Consider the following 22,024-nt stretch of genomic DNA (forward strand, 5'->3'; position numbering starts at 1 on the left):
GGCTCAACACGCATTGCATATATTTCACACTTCAAATTTATTGAAAAATTAGATACAGATATAAGCAACATCAAAAGGAATGATGATCATGGTTGAAGATCCAAGCCCTGACTGTTTTGTTGTCGACAGTACCTAAGTATTTTTTTTAAGCTTTTTTAGTTTTATGCTGATCCTGAAGTTTGTTTAATTCAAACTGAAAATTTTCCTTTCATCTGAAAATCGTTGAGTTTTTGTGCTGGATTAATGCCTATTATGTAAATGGACGCTGCCATGTAGTGTTTTTCCACGAACGTATTGCTTCCATTGCTTTCGCCAATATCTGCGGTCAGTGGCGGGGAAATGCCGGCACATCTGCCCACAGCGGGCCGGTGCGGTGAGTGGAGGCGGCTCAGAGCTCATCAGGCACACAGCGCGGGCCACAGTCGGACGCGCGTCCGACCGACCGCACGGGCCCGCGGGCGTCTGCGGCACGGCGGCGGCCGGTCAGGTCGATAGGCGCGATACACGATAGCGGCCGCGGCGGCACCGTCTCGCCGCTGCCGCCGTCAGCCCGTAAATCTCGCCGCGGCCGTGTGTACCGACTCATGACGTCCGGCTGCGCCGCCGCCGCACGCGGGCGCGGCTGCAGCCCCCTCTCAGTTTGATAACTTTGCCGGAGATTAATCTGCGTGGGACGCTGCTTTCCAAGACGTGTGAGCGCCGGAGGGGAGGTGCCGCCCGCACCGGCCGTCGACACTTTATGGCGGCTGGCTTCCCGGCACGGCGCTGTATTCATAATGGCCGGTCGAGTGGTGGCGGTCGGCCGACCTCTGCTGCAGGCGGCTGGGGCGACTGAGGCCGGCAGGGCGGCCGGCGCCGACCCGGCCGACCGGTGAGCCCCCGCGGGCCGCTCAGACGATCCGGTGACACGGCCAAGTGCTGCCTGAAATTGGCTCGAGATTGAGCATTCCACTCTCCGGAAAGGGAGGAAATCTTGTCGTCCCATTTTTTCCCGTTGCTGCTCTTATCGCATACACAAATGGACATTGAGGTGTCTGTGGGGCCAGGCTTCTAGAGTTCTGCACGGCTGCAATTTTCCACAGCCTAGCCGCCCCGCAGCCGTGGCTCCACAGCCACAGCCGCCCACAGCCGTGGCAAACTGTGGGCAGCCAGCCGTCAGCCGGCCGTGGATACTTTCAATGAAATGCAACCAAATAGTATATAATAAGTTGTTTTTAGTTGAAACATATAGGTAGCCAAAAGCACATTGCAATGGGCTATAGATTCTCAAGCTCATGAAGCATCATAGGTTGAGTGGTTGTGTATCTGGCTTTAGGCCGAAGGCCTGAAGCCTGATGCGCATCGCATGCCTACACAAGCCCTTGCAAGGGGTTAAGAAAGATGGGTAGGTAGGCACCTACATCAACAGAAAACATAAACAACGAACCAGAATAGAAGCACTATAGCAGTGTAGACATCTAATGCCAAATCCTGAAGCATGGTTGTGGGACAGAACGCCTTGGGACAGAACAACAGACCCTGATGCTTTTCATTATCAATGTTAGGTATGGAAAATGAAACTGAAGTTGATGGACTGTCAAACAGTGATTGTCTAGTCAAAACTCTTGCTTCTTTCTTACCTTGCATATTTTCTGGGGTGTGATATGCCAGGCTTGAAGCAGCCTTCTGAGCAAGTCTCAAACTAATTTGATATGCAAGGCATCAAAACACTAGTGAGCATCTAAAAAAAGAAAAACATTCATCTATTTTGATTTTTCCAAATAATGATCTTCGCTCAAATCCCCAATGACGTGCGAGCCACAATTGCCTCTTTCAATCAAAATTTTACTTGAGCTTTTAATGACGTCAATAGCAAAGAAGTGGCAAAAAATTGTTTTTTTCACTATAAACAGCCATTAGGATTATAATTAATAAATAATAATGCTATACAGTAAAAAAACTTGCTCTCAAACAAAGATTTGTTATCAAAAAATTTACATTTTCAGAAGAAGACGTCATTTTATTAGCAAAGTCAACAGCTCGCGTAAGAAATATTGTGTTCAGGGTTTTCACCGCCATGTGAATTACGTGTTCAGGGTTTTCACCATCATGTGAATTAACCGTAAGTAAAGTTCATGCTCACTTATAATCTAATTCCATTGGCTTCGTTGATCAGCATTTTCTGTTAGCGGTCACTCACACACCAGTTAGAACATAAAGCGCCAGTTTTATATTATGTAATTGGACTTGCCGAAAATCCAGAAATACATCTAAGAGTTATTTTAGATAATATTTTATGAAGCCTTTACCTGCCTTTACCTAGACGTGATTTCTTTTTCTATTACCTGAAAGAATTATTGAACGCTCGTCTTCAATAGCTGTAAGGTGCTCTCCTAATGACCAGAATGATGATGAAGGAACAATCGGTACCTATAATTAGTATTCTGTACCAGAGTGCAAACTCCCCTACAGCAAATGGTAAAACCATGGATTACTACTAACTATATAGTTATCCATGGTAAAACCATTACAGGTTTTCAAAGGCTTCACCACTTTCAATGTTGCTGGGCATCCTTTGCATGATTTTTACAGGCTAGACTGCTTATCAGAATGTAAGATTAAGGATTTAAAATTTTATATTTGAGTTCTTAAGATTGAGCTTGAAATCTCACAGCCGTGGCCACAGCCGTAGCCGTGTTCTTGGAGATATTTGCAGCCGCCCCGGCCCATAGCCGTGGGGCTGCAGCCAGCCGCGGCTACAGCCGGCCGGTGCAGACCTCTACAGGCTTCCCTGCTGGTGTGAGCGATAAATGTCGCAGGCTAATTGTGTTTTGAAAGTGAGCTTTTACAGCTGGAAAATATGAAGACTGAGAATTTATATCAGGATGAGGGTCGTGGACCCTGTTTTGTAATCTAAACTTTATGAATTAAAGTGGCAATCCTGTAAGCCAAAATGTATGCTACACTGCACAATTTCTACAGTTATCAACCGATTTTCTCTCTGTGTTGTCTATAAACCATAAACCTGCGTAGATCGTGAACTTATTTATCTGATCTCCTTGTTAACTTAACCCGCGCCCCGCTGGGCTATTCAGCCATACGCGCCCTGCTGGGGGGGGGGGGGGGCAGATTCTGCCCCCCCTGTCTAACTTCCGAACCGATGGTCGTAGAAAGACGGGGAAAACGGCAATCGAAAGCTCTCAACAAGGCGGATCTTAAGAGCCCAATTTTTTTTGCTTAAGTAGGTCAGAGGTCAGGTCAAGGTCAGGTCAAGGGTACAAAATGCAAGTTTCTACAGTATCGGCCTTGCACCGTAGTTGCCGAAGAATGGACTGAGACTGATTGCCCAAAACGTGTTCTTAGACTACCAAGACAATATTCGTTGCACACAATGTCATTCAAAGGTCAAGGTCAAGGTCAGGTCAGGTCACCAAAAACAAAATATAGAAAAGGGCATGTGCGACACATGTTTTATGGGTCATTTTACTCATGGAATTCAATAGGCACACTCAATAAGTGATATGGACCACCTCTGGATGAATTTCAGGTCGAGGTCAGGTCAAGGTCAGGTCAAGTGAGGTCAAATTTTGAAGTTGGTTGTTAAGGCCTAAAAAGGTGTCTATCCGATGCAGTTTTTCACGGCAAATCGAATGGTGCTATTTTTATTTCCGTACGAGGTCTAGAACTTCCAAAAAAATCATTTTTCAAAATTTTTGTGTGTCGTGACGTCATAAAGTTTTGAATAACTCCCACATTTTTGAACCGATTCTTCTCAAAATTGGTATGTAGGTGCACATAGACCACTTCTTTGACATATATTCCGGTTTTTTCGATAAACTCAAAATTTTGGATTTTATAAATATTTTCCCAAAAAAGTCAGTTTTTTGGAAAATTTTTGGCCAAAATCCAAAATTTTCAAAAAACCGAGATAGCCATTTGATAGACAAAGTAGAATCACGTATAACCTTTTTTGTTACGTCTTGATTCCTTTAAAAATGAAGAAGTTAGCGGCGTTTGAAATTTTGCCGTTTTTTAGGCGAAAATGGCGAACATGACGTCACTAAAACGTCAATTTCTCAAAAAATTTTCCGACGGATTTCGCTCAAATTTGCAGGGAACGTGTCAAATTGATGTATGATAAGGTACTGAAAGTTTGACGTCGCTGGCGTAACGCGTTTAGAAGTTATTGGCGAAAAACGGGAGGGGGGGGGGCAGATTCTGCCCCCCCCAGCGGGGCGCGGGTTAAGCAGGCTTTTCTGCGTTTTTGAGACACTCAAGTCGTCAATCAACTTTGAGTGGGTATGCTAGTATGATAATCATATGGGGTCTCAGATTCGATATACAAGCCACATAAATCATGCATCAAGCCTAGTTTCACCAGCAGCCTCATAAACAGTATTTTCTCGGAGTTTCATATTCTCTGAACAAAACTCATGCGTGCAGAGAGTAGACACAGCTATGTTCTACGTTTGGTGATATCCGTATTTGGAGCGGGCGGCCGGGTTGACCAGCTACCGAGAGAGGGAGAGGGAGGGAGGGAGGGCGGCGGGTGACCATTGATCCCCGCTCTGCCCTCGAGCGGCTCCTCGGCGCCCCGAACTCTGCCCCACCGCTGACCGGACGATCCGCGACCGGATGCAAACGATCGTCTCCCCCGCTGGATGAATTTTATTTACCGAAGGGGGTCACCCACCAATTGGAAATCAAAACAAAATAAAAAGGAATAAGACGTTCTGATCCCACACTTATCATGAATGGGGTTAACAGTACTCCGTATTCCGTCTTCAATACGGAATATTCATATGAGAAGATATATTAGCCGTTTTCACGACGGGCTATCCGGCGAATGCACCTGATTTGACCAAATCTGCACCTAATTTCTTTCACAGCAAATATCTTCATTTTATGAATTTATTTCAGTGTTTTAACCCGCGCCCTGATGGGGGGGCATTTTGCCCCCCCCCTGTGGTTTTTCTTAAATAGCGGGAAAACGGCGGCGCGCAGCGCCGCCAAATTTTGGGTACCTTACCGGGCATCAATTTGACACCTTCACACAAAATTTCAAGTCACAGGTCACCTCAGGTCAGGAGTTATTGAGGTCAAACTGAGGTCATGTTCGAGCAAAAATGAGCAAAAAACATGACATCTTGAAACGCTCACCAATTCTACAGTTAACAAGCAATTTTAAAGTTCTTTATGTGGTTGTGTAGAGAAAAAACGGCGCTACAAAACTGCTATCTCGGATTTTCGAAATTTTGGGATTTTGACCCCCAAAAATAAAAAAAATTGATTTTTTTAGAAAAACTCAAAAAATTTCCAAAAATATTTTCGAATTTCAAAAAAAACGGAATATATGTGATAGTCCCTACGCTCTTCGATATACATACCAAATTTTAGATCGATACCTCTTTTTTTGGCCAAGTTATAGCGAAAAAACTGTTAAAAATTGATGACGTCAAATTTTTGAACTCAATTTTTAGCAATTCTAGACCTCGTAGCGCAAAACGGAGACTACCATTGAACTCCCCGTGACGAGCTGCATCGAATCGATACCCATTTTATGCAAAAATATCAACTTTGAAATTTGACCTAATTTGACCTGACCTTGACCTAACCTTGACCTGACCTTGACCAAAACGTGACCTAAGCTGGCCCTAAAGTCTGTCTGACCCACATAATCGCATTTGTCATGTAAAATGGACCATAAAACATGCATCACACGACACTTTCATATTGTGACCCCCCAGTGACCTGACCTCTGTGACCTGACCTGGTATCAGTGACCTCAAATAGCAAAATATGTGTTTGAAGAACATTTCTCCATCGATGATTTTCAATGAAATGCATTTTACTCGATATTACAACGCATTTATTGAAATGCCTGTAAACGGTAAAAATTCGACCTTTGACCTGACCTGTGACGTCATCGGTTTGACCGAGGTCAATGAAATTGGGTCACAAGGTAGTTCCCCGCTGGGGCTATCCAACACCGTTTACCGCTTGTCGCTATGTTGCGTGGTTCTCGAGATCTGAGGGGGGGGGGCCAAAATGGCCCCCCCCATCAGACCACGTTGCTCGGCAGACCCCATCTGGGCGCGGGTTAATAGATGATACTCTCTGATAATATGTTAACCCGCGCCCTGCTGGGGGAGGGTGTTTGAACACCCCCCCTTGTGGTTTTTCGCGAATATCTCAAAAACGGCGGCGCGTTTTTGGTACACTTATCATACATCAATTCTACACATGTTGTGAAAATTTCAGACCAAGGTCATTCAAGGTCAGGTCACCAGGTCACTTGAAGTGACCTCACCTCATAAAAAGTTTCAATGTCTGTCATAGCTACACCGACTGACCGATCCCTTTGAAACTTTCAGCGATTGCTAAGAGCAATAGCATGTACAAAATGTTTATCTCAGAATTTTGATATCGATGACCTAAGGTCCGGTCAATTTTGCGACGTCCCCATTATAAGTCAATGGGAGAAAATTGAAATGCGCCTCTTTTGGACGAAAGACATTATGAATACTCCCAAACACTGAACTGCAAGTGGTTTAGACACAATGAACATGAAAATGGTATCCGTGACCCCTGTTTATGCCCTGAGGTCATCTTAGGTCACGAATGGTATCTAACAGTTTTTTCGCAAATAACTTTTGATAGAGGCATGCTAGAGCGATGAAAACGCCTTAGATGTGTTCAGCTCGACGATACGGATCGACTGATATGCAACATGACCCTTTCCGGTCAGGTCATGACCTTTACCTGAGGTCAAATTTTCAAGTTGACATTTCAAGGTCAAGTTATAGTTCATTCGATGCGTCTTGACGAGAGGAACACGATGCCGGTAAAAGTAAGCTCGTACAAGGCTTGGATCAAAGGTTATTGCAGAAAAACTATTTCCGAAAAAATCGGCTATTTTTGCAGTTTTTGCCCCCTGCAGGCAAAACCGTTGACGTTAGGTCAAATCTGAGAGAATTACTCAGAAAGGGCGTTAATAGGGCTATCGAATACGCTTTTCCGCGGCGCTGTAGCTCTATTGGTTCCCGAGGTATGCGTTGGCTTCTTGGAAATTGTCGACATTCGACCTGGAAATCAGCGAAATTTTGCCTTCAATGACCTCTGGTGACCTGACCTTTGACCTGACCAAAAAATTGACCGAATTGATTTCCTCATTATTTTTGACGCTCTTTCGAACGCCGCCTTCCGCGTATCGCTACGTGGCCCAGGAGCCGAGTTAGAAGGGGGGGGTGTTCAAACCCCCCCCCCCCAGCAGGGCGTGGAAATCCAGGACCCCCCAGCCGGGAGCGGGTTAAAGCAGGCATATAAGCAATTAGTGCAACCCTAGCTGATAGCTGCTAAGAGACACACTGAACCTGATTTGACCAGATCTGCACCTAATCTGTACCAGATGTGCACCAAATGTGTACCAGATGGCCGTCGTGAAAACGGCTAATGTGTATGTATAATAAGTACCTGAATGTGTATAATAAGAAGACAAGAAAACATCAAGGAGATTCTAAATTTGAGTATAGTGAAGTGTCAGCTTCAGCTGCTGAAACGTTGACTCATGTCACATCGCATTTGTATAACCAAATTTGCAGCTGCCCTGGCTATGTGCGTCGTGTACGTGCTTACACTAACTAACCAAAGAGCAGTTTTGCTATCATTTGCGGTGATGCGTTTCTTTGGCAATGGACGAGCGAACCTCCCAGAGGGTGTGACAAACACTTTGTCAGAGGCCATTTAGCTGACTAATATCCGATTCCTGATCGTTGCAATGCCAAAAGGCACTAGATTTGAACGCCGTCGAGCTCTTATTTCTGTCAATACTTCATCTATTCTTGCCTATGGTGCATGATGAGCGTCAAACGACCCACTCATACTCCTGTAATTCTGTCTCGCTCGGCATGTTTGCTCGCAACCTCGTTTCCTGTCATCTCATCTTTTTGTTTCAGCCAAGATAAGCTCTCCGTTGCCTTTTCATTTGTTTCTTCTGACCGGCTCAAACAACAGAACAACGGCCAGCTTTGGGCGGGCGCCAGATCGATAAGCTTTTTCGCCCACCTCTAGGCTCTTACCTTACTTGACCAGCTGGGCCACCGAAATATGAGCATCAATCTCCGAACAGGAGCTCGGCTGGGTGATGGCTCTCATCAGGCAGTGGTTCGCTGGCCATTTCCGGACTACTTTGTCCGAACATTGTGGAAATTGTTCTGTATGAGCGGGAATGATCCGCCAGTCTGTGACTTTATAGACCGAGGATAGCAATCGCACGGTTTGATTGCGGCACTCACCCGGCTCAAGTAGTCATGAGGACAGCACCGGGCACAGTTCTCCGGCCAAGGATGCTCCAAGTTTGTGCGTCATTGCTAGAGTCGAAGTCACAGGTCGGCACTTACTCTCTCTCTCTCTTTCTCTCTCTCTCTCTCTCTCTCTCTCTCTCTCTCTCTCTCTCTCTCTCTCTCTCTCTCTCTTTCTCTCTCTCTCTCTCTCTCTCTCTCTCTCTCTCTCTCTCTCTCTCTCTCTCTCTCTCTCTCTCTCTCTCTGTTCTCTCTGCTCTCTCTGATCTGTCTCTGTCTGTTTGACTAGTTTCGCCACCCGCCTGGCAAACGTCTCACGAGTCTTGAACTGCTGTTGATATTTTTTTTATCCAGCTTTATGGCATTATTGGTGGACCTGAAACATATCCGGCCCGCTTTATTTGAACTTAGAAGCAATAACAGTAGTACCGACACTGACATAGAAACGAGGCTGAACTATCGAAGCTCCGTCATCACTACTCACAACTAACAACCGACTGAAGACGACCACTCGGCCTCTGCCTGCCGACATATGACCCACTGCGGGGCATGCATGGCCCTGATGCGTGTCTGCTGGAGCCAGCTGTGCCACTCAGCGACCTCTGCCGGCGGCAGTGAACAATACACCTTGCTCGAAGGGAAGTTGGGTTCCGTGACGCGCCCCATTCTGTTTGCCGGCACGGTGCCCGCGGCGGCTCTGCTGCTGCGTTCTGAGCCGTGACCCGATGTCTATCGCGGCTTTCCGCACCAATCGGCCAATCCGTGATGGTGGCGTCCATCGTCATTGCGAGCCCATCATGGCACCATTAGGGCGACCTCCCGGTGGGGCAGCCAACTCAATTATAGACGCCGGTTCCGGGAACAGCGATATTGCTACAAACTGTTCCATTTCTGAAGCTCCGCAGTCGTTAGAAAGGTGTTACATAAATTGCATTGAATGAAATAATGTTATATTGCGTAATGAAGCACCTCTTCGAAGCTTTATTTCCACTACATATATACGCATGAGGCATTTCCCTGTCACTTCAGAAACGCTCCTCAGCGCGTTCTATTTTCTTCTTTCATTGTTATCTTTCTAGAACACCGATTGAACAAATTGAGTGAATCCATTCTCTAATATGTAAATTCATTTAAAGCTACATTTTTTCATTATGTGCTGAAATAATTATTTAACTTCCACATCATGTTTATATTTTCTACTAACAATACCCCTTCAGTGGCCAAAGGCTTCCGATTTTCGAAATTCAAACGGCATTGTGCTTTGGTACAATTTTTCACAGCTATTTTAAACAGATTTTCACGGAACTTTGTGCGCCTTTCATAGCTCAAGAGGCAAGCTGAAGAAAGTTGTCTTTGGCTCCGATTTCCTGAGCATTGGGCTTTCAAAACTCTGATCGAACCGTTTTCAACACATTTTGGCGATCTATCGAATGTCCTTGCCACTTTCCGCAACGCTGTGTACCTTAGAGACCTCTGTGGAAGGGCATTCAGTTCCAACAGCCGCCAATCAAATCAGTGGGCCATTCACGGTCGATGATAGAGATGGTCTCTCTGAATTGGCATCGAAGCTAAGATATCATGTTTTTGCAACATGAACTAAAGGCAAACACCAAACGCATTATCAAGCCTATCACACTGTGTACATTTCAAAGAAACTTTACGAAAAAGTTAGCAGTTTCCTTGACGTTAATGATTTTACCACGGCTTCGCGTTCATTTCAGTTAATTTAATTCCAATATTCGAGATCTTGCTGATAACGTAAGCTGAATAGTTTGATTTTGAAGCAGCCTTAGACAGGCTTCATATGGTGTTCTGTTACCAAACTATTTGCATAATGTCCGCCGTAATTATCCCTCATCAAACTAGCACCAATTTCCTCGAAGCGGGTATGAAAACTTCAATCGGCTACTCGCTCTGTGCCATGAACGCTAACACTGACGGTGCCCGCAGTTACGTAACCACGTCGTCATTTAGCGGCACGCTATACGACGGGGCCCCTGTTGCCTTCCGGCGTTGCGACCGGGCACGACCGACCACTGCGACCTACGTGACCCCGGACAGAGCAGCGTTCATTACAGGCGCGCCCAATATAACGGGATTACAGGCTAGTTAGGGCGATTAACTTTGCTTGCCGGCGTGCGACAAATGGAGGGCGAAAAGCCGCAGTGATGGCCGTGTTATCCGGCCCCGGGACTCGCTGTGGTGAGCTCACCCCTCTCCACTGACCCTGCCCTCTGTGCTCGAGTGTATCCGCTGGTCATAAGCCAGCACGGTGAAATGTGTCATTATGCTTCATTAATGCTAAATTTCCAGTATCAGTCTTGATTTGGTAAAACGTTTTTTTTTTGTATCATAAGAAAATATGTATAATGAATTTGATAGCATATTGTCGTCAAAATCAACTGGCTACGAATTTGCAGACTGAATCATTCCCCCAATGCTCAACTCTGCCTTCTGCACGGCTGAGCAGTGCACTGGACCGGCAAGATGTGCGATTTGTTAGATTTACATTGAACAGCTAGCGAATAGTGTTTTACATATGCGTCGAGGGTTTCATTTTTCTCGATGAAACTGGTCCCGGGAAAATGGAAAGCTGTCACTTTGCTCATAAATGATATCCTATAGATGGAGATTGCCCGTTCGAATCATTCTCCAACAGCACAGCCAGCACAGCTATTCGCTAAACGTCATTGGCAATGGGGAATAAGCTAAAATTTGCTGTGACAAGGCCAATGACATTGTAAAGTAACTCATGATTTGCACGGCTAGTCCGTAGCTTTTGACCCAGTTTGCATTCTATTACATGAAAATTTTATCTCAGCAAAGACCATAGATCATCATAGATCCTACGCATGAGTTCATTGAAACGAAATGTGAGAGAATTTCATGAAAGTTTGATTCACTTAGGTCTTAGATGGATGAAATGAAATACTATGAAATCTGAGCCATTTTCGTTCTTGAACTTCTCCCGTCCCTTCGGAGAAAACATTTCGAACCGCTTCAAGTTCTGATATATTATTTCAAATTTTCAATTCATGAGCTTTTTCATCTTCCATATGCAAGGCAATTCGTTCCAATATACTGTAATGTATAAACCTTATATTTTCACAGCTATTAGGCTCATAGTTGAGCAGAGGCGGATCCAGCTCAGAGGTTTGGGGGGGGCAAACCATAAATATTTATCGATTCTTTCCATGCATCGTCCATAGGCGTAATGTTAAAATCATGCCGTTTGGGGGGGGGGGGCAAATGCCCATTTTGCCCCCCCCCCTGGATCCGCCACTGTAGTTGAGCTCCCTCGACCTAGGCACTGTTGCCACAAATTGTTGCCCTTGACCTGAACTAACTGATACCGAGAACCATAAACTCAGTGCTTCCTACCAATAACAGTTTTGGTCTTTTGACGAGGCAATCCGTCGGACGTCTTGCATGTCATGACGATTCGGGTTTCCATCACTAAACTTTGCCGAGTTTTATTTAGAATAATACCAGAACTGAATCACCTAAACATTGTGAGGTTACGATGGCCATTTCCCAGCCCACCGTACTCTTCAGGCTCCTGAACTCAAGACGACGGAGCGTTTTAGTTCCCGTTTAAGTCCCCGGGTTATTGTCATCATTTCAACTACTAAACTCCAGTCTGCTGGCGGTCCAGTCCTTGAACTGAAACCGGTCTACTGCTCCGAACCCTGAGCTCAAATATATGCCTGTTTCGCTCCTGAATCCCCCAACTAACCGCGACCTGCTCCTGGCCTATTTCAGGCTCTGACCATGCTACAGTCCCTGCAGCTGACGACCCCAACACCTGAATCCCCGTACTCTGACCGTTTCAGCCCACAAAGTCCTAGTCCAGCTAGCAGTCGTCTAGCCCATGACTTCCAGTCCCCTCCCAGCTCAATTAGCTGACCGCTCCAGCCGCCCGACTCCAGTCTGCTGACCGCTCCAGCCCCCCCCCCCCCGACTTCAGCCTGCTGACCGCTCCAGCCCCCCCGACTCCAGTCTGCTGACCGCTCCAGCCCCCCCCCCCCCCGACTCCAGCCTGCTGACCGCTCCAGCCGCCCGACTCCAGCCTGCTGACCGCTCCAGCCCCCTACTCCAGCCTGCTGACCGCTCCAGCCGCCCGACTCCAGCCTGCTGACCGTCTCTCTGCTCGTTCCAGGCTCTCCGTACATTCCGACGGCCGCTGAACCGCCGGGCCGGCCGCCCAATGAGACCTCGTCGCAGAGCCAGCTGCCCGAGTTTGTGACGTCACCCGAGGCCCGGGAGGTGACGAGTCGCACCAACCAGCCGGCGCACCTGCACTGCCAGGTGGCCAACCTGGGAGACAGATCGGTAAGCGTCGTACCCTACCCCAGCACCAGGACGGAACTGGGTGTAACACTTGGCACCTGCACTGCCAGGTGGCCAACCTGGGATAGATTGGTAAGCGTACTACCCCAGCACCAGGACATTTTCACCAGGGTGTGACATTTTCTAAGACACGGTTTACTTATTTATTCAGTTTGGCTGAACCTTTCTGTTATAACCAATCGTCTGCCTACACTCTCGCGTTGCTTATGCGACGTAGGTATCCCCATTTAGTCATTTCACTTTCCACACGTTTGAATAGATTCGAAATTTGATGTTTCGAATCGAAACGTCGGAAATAATTAGAGTAATCGAAAAGACATTAAAAAGCGCTAAACTCGCCGTATCGCCATGCTCAGGTAGGTATACGGTCCCTGAAGGTATGCACAGGTACACTTAATGCCATTTTCGCCATCTTCTTTATTTATTTGTTTTGCCACACATGTATGCAGACAGAATATTCGAATCCCTCTTCGTCACTGTCATATCTCTCCCTCAGTCGGAGCCCGCGGGTTTGAATGGCGAGTTCCGCGCGACATTATTGGCGATGGCGCTTCTGAGCCAGAACAGAGAGTGGCTTGAATGCAAATATCGGCAGAGCGATCTGTTTGTTTGCGCTGTTGGAGCGCTCCGTGACGGTGGGGTGGGGCGGGGAGCAGGAGAGGGTGACAGCTCCCGCGGCCGCGGCCGTCGCCCGGCGGCAGCAGAGATTAATGATGTCAATAATCAATCGGCCGTGCCATTTGCTCTGCTGCCACCGGGCCGTGTTCTCCCCCTCCCTCTCTCCACATGTGCCTCTGGCGGATGTTGTTTGGCGTTTCCCGTCCTCTCCTCGAGTATCTCAACTCTTCCACTCCTCGTCTCGGTCGGTGATTGCTCGCTGTTTTCCCACATCGGACATTGAGCAGCGCTTCTGAAAGGACGGAAAATAATCGCAACGAAAAGGAAATTAAATGGTAGAGAAAAGAACTGCAGAAATATAAAATAAACGTTAGGTTTGAATGCCTCTTTTATTTCCCATAACATATTTATTTTCTTCGGTCGGCAAAAGTTGCTAAAAATAGCCAAGCATCTGTCCTACAATGTTCAACAATAAAAATGAAGCCAGTACCAATGCCATGAACATCCTCTGCTACAAAATGATCATAATAGGTACTGTAAGGTGGGACTATTTGAGACAGTGGGGCTATTTGAGACAGTATTTAAAATTGCTATAAAATAAAAACCACTTAACATCTATGCTTAATTATTTGCTCAGGCGACTTACTACTCGATTCCACACTCCCTGAGCAAAAATATCACACAAAAATCAAACGATCTTCATTTTATAGCGATTTTAACGGTCTCAAATAGCCCCACTGTCTCAAATAGTCCCACTTTACGGTACTCCTTTTGATCACGAATGACTGATTACCGAACGGCCAAGGTAACGGCCTCGGAGTGTCTCAAATGTCTCCTCATCCGACTGTTTGTTGAACCTCTCCCCGGCCTCTATGTACTACATTCCCCCCAACCCTCCTCAAACGCCCCCTAGTCTCGTCTCGCTGCCAATTCCCTGGCCCGCCCAAGTCCCCGGGACCGGCTGCCACCGTCTGGGGGACACTGCGGCGCTCTCCGGCCGGACACTGCGACTGTCCGATCGGGCTTGTTTCCGGATGGGTAACAGGCGAGCGGGGAGGCCCGCTGGCACGGCCACTGGCCCCGCGGGCGCAATTTGGCCGCGCACCCAACGAGGGCACTGATCGCTGCACCGATATGAGCTGCTGGGATCATCAGGGGCCGGCTCCTCGGCCCATCATAGCCGAGAGGCCACTCGAAGCCTGATGGGAATGGTGACGATCAGAGGATCACTCAATCACCCGCCAATCTATTGTGACAAATGTCAGCCTCGGCCGGGCCTTTGGAAATGTGTTTACCCTCGGTTTGGCGGCATGGTGTTCATGGCTGTCATCGTAAATTGTGACCGTATTGCTTTCGATGTTAAGATATGAACTTTATACAGGTGTATGTACGCCAGCTTAGATAATATGTTTCCCTTATAATGTGAATTGGACATATTCAGATGCAATATTGTTAAAATCATTGTAGTATTGTATTACTTATTTTATTTTGATGTTTTTCTTGTCAATAACACTGGTAAAGTACCTATGCGAATTTGTACGTAATGCTTTAACGGTTCCAAAGCTTCTTTTATGGGAACTAATGAGACACCACGAGTAAATTAGAATAATCACAATATTCCTTCAGCTGCTTCATTTGCAGCTTACAAATACGTAATAATGCAAGCCGATAGGTACGGGTCTCGCGGGTTTTAACGGTAGGTTTTGCACCTAGAAAATTTAGTGTACTTCAGGCTATATGTATCTTCGTCGTCTTAACCCTATTAGTGGCAGGGGGGGTTGTTTTTATCCACCCCTCAGGTTTTTCGGGAATATCTCCGAAACCGCTGAAGCTACGATGCTGAAATTTTCTGACTTTTCCTAAAACTAAATTGGGCACATTCCCTGAAAATTTCAAGTTCATAACTTTACCAGGGGCGGCTCCAGAGCACTGGAAATTGGGGGGTCCTATTCGTGAAGCGAGTCATTTGGCGAAGATCACGATGCTGCACCAGTTTTACGAACAGTGAATGAAAGGTATCATGTGATAACATATACAAAGTTATTGTGCATCCTCTTCTGACACGTTTTTGCTATAATAGGCGGATCCAGGCGTCCAAAAAGGGGGGTTATTTTTTACATCCCAACATAGGTGCCCTGACACCGCCTATGCATGACCAATACAATTTTAGTCGTTCTCTCATAAGAAAATTGTAACATAACAAGACCATTGCCACCCTTTTTAGAAACAGTACCAACAAAAACCTTATTTACTATACTTTTTGTGTACCCCTAATCTCAATGATCTGTATCCGCCTATGATTTTTGAAAATGCATATTTTTAGGATCCATGTGAATTCCTGGTTCATTCTCTATCGATCGGTAAAAGTTGCGTTAAGATTGGTTCAGAAACCTGGCCGTGATAAACAGTCTAAAATGTATCTGCAATTTGCCCGTTTTTACCCCCCTCTACCCCCTATTGACATTTTTTAATTTTATTTTTTTTTAGAAATGTAGATCTCGTTGAGCCAAATCGAATGCCGTTTGAATTTTGAAAATCGGCCGGTTAGATCTCGAGATATCAAGGGGGGGGGGTCGTAAACAGCCCCCCCCCCTGCCACTAATATGGGGTAGCCAGGAGCCTGCCACTAATAGGGTTAAGCTTTTAAGTGTTGAAGATGCGATCGACTTGTTGGGTAACAAGCCGGCCATGATCGTGTAAAATGGCTTCATCGTAGATCGATTAGTTTCTGAGATATATCCGGAAATGTAAAAGTGCAAAACCTACCGCTTAATCTCGCGAGACCTGTACAAATAATGCTAATAAATAATGTGCTTGTGTAAGCCCTTTCACAAGACACCCTAAAGTGCACACCGCAGTACTCACAGTCACGGCCGCTTACGACACAGTTTGGGGCTAATTAAGAAAGGTTAACCCAGACACTAGACCGTGGTTTCAGCAATCTGGCTCCAACCTCGGGGTGAAGGCCGAGGTTCAACCTTGTAAGGAGAGGCGGCTGGGGAGCGGACTGAACTTATGCCACTTATTTATGATAACGCGAAAGCTTAAAAGCCAAGCTAAAAATATATGTGCTGCGTTTTACTGTTCATGTGAAAATGAGGTCACTTAACCCGCGCCCCACTGGGGTCTGCGTATAACACGTCCTACTGGAGGGGGGGGGGGCTCTCCATAGCCCCCTCCTAACTCCGAAACTAATGGGCCGATCGTCGTCAAAATTCAAACGGCGTCTGATAGCCCCGGAAAAAAACTGTCCGGAAAACCGAATTTCATTGACCTCGAGGCCACCGATGACGTCACAGGTCAGGTCAAAGTAAAAGTTATTACGGAGCGAGCGAAGCGAGCGGAGTCTTACGTAGAATAACGGAAATTTCTGAGTATGAGCGGCCGGCCGGCCGGCCGGCCGGCCGGCCGTGGTCACGCTTCTGCGACGCTTATATCTCAGCAACCACTTGACCGATTTACATGCGGTAATTTTTGTAGGGTAGCTTCATTCCTTCTACCAAGTATTGGACTATTCCCGATGCATGTGGGTGACCCCTTATGCACGTGCCACGTGCAAAACGAAGAGGTGTCACTTTTGTAATTGTTGCAATATCTCGGTAACAACTTGGCCGATTGCGCTGAAAGTTGGCATGAAGGTAGGCACCCACTAGGCACTGCATATCCATGTGCCAGAGTTGGGGTGCTGCTGCACGTGCGCACGTGCAGGGGTCGATTCCAGATCTCGAGAACGGCTGGACCGATGGCGCTCAAATTTGGTACATGGCTAGGGACCGGTTAGTAGGGTGCCGTGCAAAAGTCAGTTGGGACCCATTTTGCACGTGCGCACGTGCAGGGTGCCGCTTCCAGATCTCGAGAACGGCTGGGCCGATTGTGCTCAAATTTGGCACATCGCTAGAGACCGGTTAGTAGGGTGCCGTGCACAAGTCAGCTGGAGGTACCCCCTCGAAATTTCGCACGTGCAAGGCTCACCCTCTCGCTCGCTCCGTTAGTCGCCCCAAAAGGCGTTATACTGGTTAGCATTTTGGCTTGTTCACATTTTGGGCTCTGGCCGCCGTCTAACAAGTCAGATCAGGCTAATTTTTGGTTTACACACTCATGAACAGATGCTCTAGATACCCTGAGGGTACCATACTTGCATTTTGATTTTCAGGTCAGGGTCAGGTCATCACAGTCACGGAAATATTATATCATGCTTCGGTCACGTGACACATGTTTTATGATCCATTTAGGCCATAGATTTCGAATTTGATGTCGTTTGTGTCATTCGAGGTCATTTTGAGTCGAATTTAGCTTAGGTCAGGTCACTTTCAGGTCAAAAAGGTCAAATTTTGAAGTTAAATTTTCTTTAAAAAAAGGTGTCTATTGGATGCAGTTTGAGCTCAGGAACACGATGGTGCTATTTATATTGGTGTACAATGTCAAATACGTACTGAAAAATTGATTTGAAAAATTAATAATTGTGAATTTTTGCAATATTGCGTATAACTTGGCCATTTTTGAAGATATTGAGCTAAACTTTGCTAGAGCTAGTTATAAGCATGCGTTCTATCACATTTATTCCGTTTTTTTTTTCGAAAAGTCAAAAACTGTTTGAAAAAATATAAAAATATAAATTTTGAATTTTATTTTATAATTATAAAAGTTTCGAAATTTTCGAAATTTTGAAAATCTGAGATAAGAAGTTGATAGCGCAGTCCATTTTGAGTCCTTTCATGCAAAGAAATTGGATCTAGCTTAACAACTGAGCTCTTGGGGGCGATTGCCGTGGTTCAATGTTTTGCGTCGAAATCGGCCGAACATGACGTCACCCTGACGTCATTTCCGGCCGACCTATGGTAGCTACGAAGTTCATATTTTGACACAAGGTGTCAAATCGATGCAGCCGAAGGTACTGAAAGTTTGGCGTTTATACGTCAAGCGGTTTAGAAGTTATTGCAGAAAAACGGGAGGGGCTATGAATAGCCCCCCCTCAGTGGGGCGCGGGTTAAGCTGAATGTCTGACGACGGCATAATTTTTTCTCAATAAATATGCCGTCTGATGCTTTCTGAAAACTGGCCATCTCGTTCCTCTCAAACGCGAAGTTAAAACTTGACTAAATGAAGAAGGAAGACAACGAAGTCTTGTGTTTGGTGTAGTTTTGACTACTAGCCCAGTTGATAAACATTTTGAAAAAAAAATTGTCGGTTATTTCAGTCGCATCCCGTAAGTATTCTGAGAACTGCCGGAAATGGTATTACAAAATTGCGGCGACTTCATAAAAGACGCTCGTAATTTCACCCCAACGGCACGTCTTATCCGACGAGTAAACATCGCAATATATCAGGTAGGTTTTCATTATGTGATAAAGACTATAACAAAGGGAAGTATTTATCAGAACACTGGACCTCATCAGCTCCTACACAAAGAAGAGATGGCTAGAGAGCAATGGAGATGAGGTCAGCTATGGCTCCATGAAGGGATACTTGGATGAAATGGGATAGGGGGGCACGGGGGGGGGGGGTTGAATCGGGAGATTGTATTTTTTTCAATACATGCTCTTCAGACTGAAACCCTCGACTAACAGGGTAACGCAGCTTAAAGCACGATAATTATCCATTTTAGATCATAGACGCCTATGAAGCCTGAAAGGAGATGATAAACGAAACGGTAAATGTTCATCCAGGCTCAAGGCTGCGCCAAATATTATTTCGTCGCCGTCAGATGAAAGGCTGTAGTCATTGTTCGACCCAGCCCCGAGGAGACGGCCGTTTATGAATAACCAGCTAAAGCAGCTGACAACTAAAATAGTTTTCCCGTTTCCACGTGTCTTCTTGCGTCGTGGGTCCAGCGAGCTGTGAAATATCCCAGCGGCCATCCGGATATCTACTTTGCGCTGGAGCCGTCTGGGCCCGCGATATGGGGAGGTGTCAGGTGACCTGTGTGACCCCATCACGCCCTGCGGCACAGACGGTGTAGAGCGCCCGAGGTCCCAGCAGCCAAGAGCCCCGTCTAGGGCACTCTGAGACCCCATCAGCAGAGTCCACTGTCTAGGGCGCTCTGAGATCCAATCAACTCTGGCTAGGGCGGGCTGTGACCGACCCCATTCCGCGTGTCTCTGGGACCGTCTTACGCTCTGGCCGCTCTCCATGTGCCATCACTGACGAACAGATCGACCGTTCTCGCGCCCCTTCTGGAGACTGCAGAGCCGCGATGTAAATTTGGTCGGGCCGTGTTGCGGCGAACAAACCCACTTAGACCGCGGCAGGGAGTTCATTAATTCTCCACAACTGGCCATCGCGGTATCGGCCGCCGGCGCCGGTTCCGCACAAATGCCATGCATTTAGGCAAATGGTCAGCTGGGGGATTCCAAATCGCCAGTGTGTCGTAGACTATCCGGATCAGCATGCTTCTTAGTGTCAAAGCTAAGGGGTTTGTATTTCGTTTAAAGGCAATATGTTTTAGGCTGGTCACATTAGATATATCTGATACAGTTTGTATTGGTTGATTTCAGCCTGGCAAAAGACGCACATATAGTTCCGCTGTTGTTATTGACTTCGCCCGTATCGAGCCGGAAATTGAACTGCATTGGTTTTGTCACTATCTGTGCCATAACACACCGGCTGACCATTTAATTGGGTGGGACCCACAATGTATTGGTCTGACCTCTACTGCAGGACTCAGCGAACCGAGCACAGCGCGACCTTTGAACCGGCGCGACCCACCCGAGGCGGTGTGAGGGTGCCCTCTGACCCCTCCCCCTCCACCCTCAGGTGTCGTGGCTGCGGGCGCGGGACCTGCACATCCTCACCACCGGCCTCTTCACCTTCACCACGGACAAGCGGTTCGTGGCGTTCAACACGGGCACGACGTGGACGCTGAAGCTGCTGGCGCCGCGGGTGAACGACTCGGGCGCCTACCTCTGCCAAGTCAGCACCGAGCCGCGCATCAGCCAGTCGTTCACGCTCACCGTCAAAGGTCAGCACGCCGCCGGATCTGCCTGATGGTCGGGGCTCTTTGATCGACAGCAGCTGAACGTCGTGAATCAAGCTCATGCGAGAGAGCACGGTTATTGAGCTAATTTAGTTAGGTTCAGTGTGGGGGCTCAGATGAGTTAGTTGGAACTTCCTGCGCAAGATGGTATGATTGGTTTATAAAAGCACCTCGGAACCATAATTCGTTAGCAAATGTCAACCAGCTGCACTTTCACCTTAGGCATGCTCATAATTATTCCAATTTAAAATTGTATATTACAGAAAATGAAAATTAAACGCAGCATGACCTGATTTATACCCCTTCGTATAAAAGCGATCCGGTAAATCACACGGAGTCGACTCTACCTGGTCGCCGCCACAAGTCGCCGGCTTTAACACCCCATTTGCCGTCCAATCAGGGTCGCTGGCGGCGGGCGGGGGCGGGGGGCGGGGGCGGGGGCGGCGCTGACCGGCCGGCCGCGCTATCGGCGGCCCGCCTCTCTCTGCGCGGCGGCAGTTAGCCGGCCGCCGATGGCGCCGTTAGCGGTTCCGGCGAATTTCCCCGCCGGAAGCCGACGGTCGTCGCCGCACCTCCGCCAGATCGGCCGTCGATCGTGACGATCGACCCGTGTGCGTTACTAAATCTTTGCATTCAAATCTGACGACGGAGTTAATAAGATGAGTGTTTTATGGGCCCGTTTCATTGGTATTACCATCACTATTGGTTCTTATCTGAAGCGCCAGTGGACGTGTAGGAGAATAGATTTGGCGACTTAATAGCGCAGTCAGGGTCACTAAAATAGAATCAACCCCGCTGAGTTGGGTGCCTATCTTGGGAGTGAAAAATTAAGCCGGAAATGGTGACATTACCAGTCATTATGCACACCGCCTCGACGCAGCATGCCTACTTAAGGCTATCTTAAGGCTTAAAGTGTCTGAAATCAAGTTTTTGACTACGTGATCATTTGGTCAAGGCCAAATTTAAACTCAAATCCATCTTTGCTACGTCCATTATAGCAAAACATTTATTACAAGGTACGAAGTTGAAAGTCGATTGTCTAAAAGTGCTGGCACAGGGACGTTTAATAAAATATCAAATAAAGTATAGAGCCATTATATCGTTAACTCAAACAAATGCGCATGTTTCCTTTCTCTTCGAATACCATTTGATGGCTTCAGATATTGATCACTTGATCACTAATTCTATTATCCTTTTGCTTAAGTTACACATTTAACATGTCAGTGATAAATGTTATGAACGCCAGCCAGGCAACTGAGAGCAAATTCAAAATCCATTTATCTACTTACTCGGGTATAAAATGATAGATGGTCAATGACCATGCAGTGCAGATCATTCAAACTCGTCACAAGACACTGCCTCTTTTGTGGACGCCTGTGGATGAATTCAGAACTCTTTGCTGTGTCCTGTTAACTATCCACCTGTGACTTACACAGAAACCCAAACTCTTCTTGCTCTACCCAACGGACTTCAATTTTCAACGTAAGAAATGACTCACCATAGGACTCAAAACGCGACCGCTGCTATGACTCACCGCCGGTCCTCTCGCTCATTGTTCCAGAGTCTCGGGCCTACATCGCCAGCAACCGGGAGCTGTTTGTGAAGGCGGGCAGCTCCATCAGCCTGTCGTGCACGCTGACACATAACATCAGCCAGCTGTACTGGCTGCACAACGGCTCAGTCATACACTACACCGGTGAGGGCTGGGGCGCGATCATACACTACACCGGTGAGGGCTGGGGCGGGCGGTACTGGCTGCACATCGGCTCAGTCATACACTACACCAGTGGCATAGGCGGCGGAA

General features: G+C 47.0%; 1 protein-coding gene across 1 annotated transcript in view; it reads left to right on the plus strand.

Annotated features, from left to right (window-relative positions):
* LOC122364637 (obscurin-like protein 1) overlaps positions 1 to 22,024 on the plus strand; it is a 46,441-nt gene that overhangs the window by 14,998 nt on the left and 9,419 nt on the right. The window contains exons 2-4 of the mRNA XM_043335221.1: positions 12,439 to 12,611; positions 20,001 to 20,205; positions 21,782 to 21,916. Coding sequence (XP_043191156.1) covers positions 12,439 to 12,611; positions 20,001 to 20,205; positions 21,782 to 21,916 — 513 coding nt within the window. The remainder of the gene's footprint in view (positions 1 to 12,438; positions 12,612 to 20,000; positions 20,206 to 21,781; positions 21,917 to 22,024) is intronic.

This window comes from Amphibalanus amphitrite, unplaced genomic scaffold, assembly GCF_019059575.1.
Source record: "Amphibalanus amphitrite isolate SeventyFive unplaced genomic scaffold, NRLGWU_Aamphi_draft 000688F_arrow, whole genome shotgun sequence".
NCBI classification, from domain to species: Eukaryota; Metazoa; Arthropoda; class Thecostraca; order Balanomorpha; family Balanidae; genus Amphibalanus; species Amphibalanus amphitrite.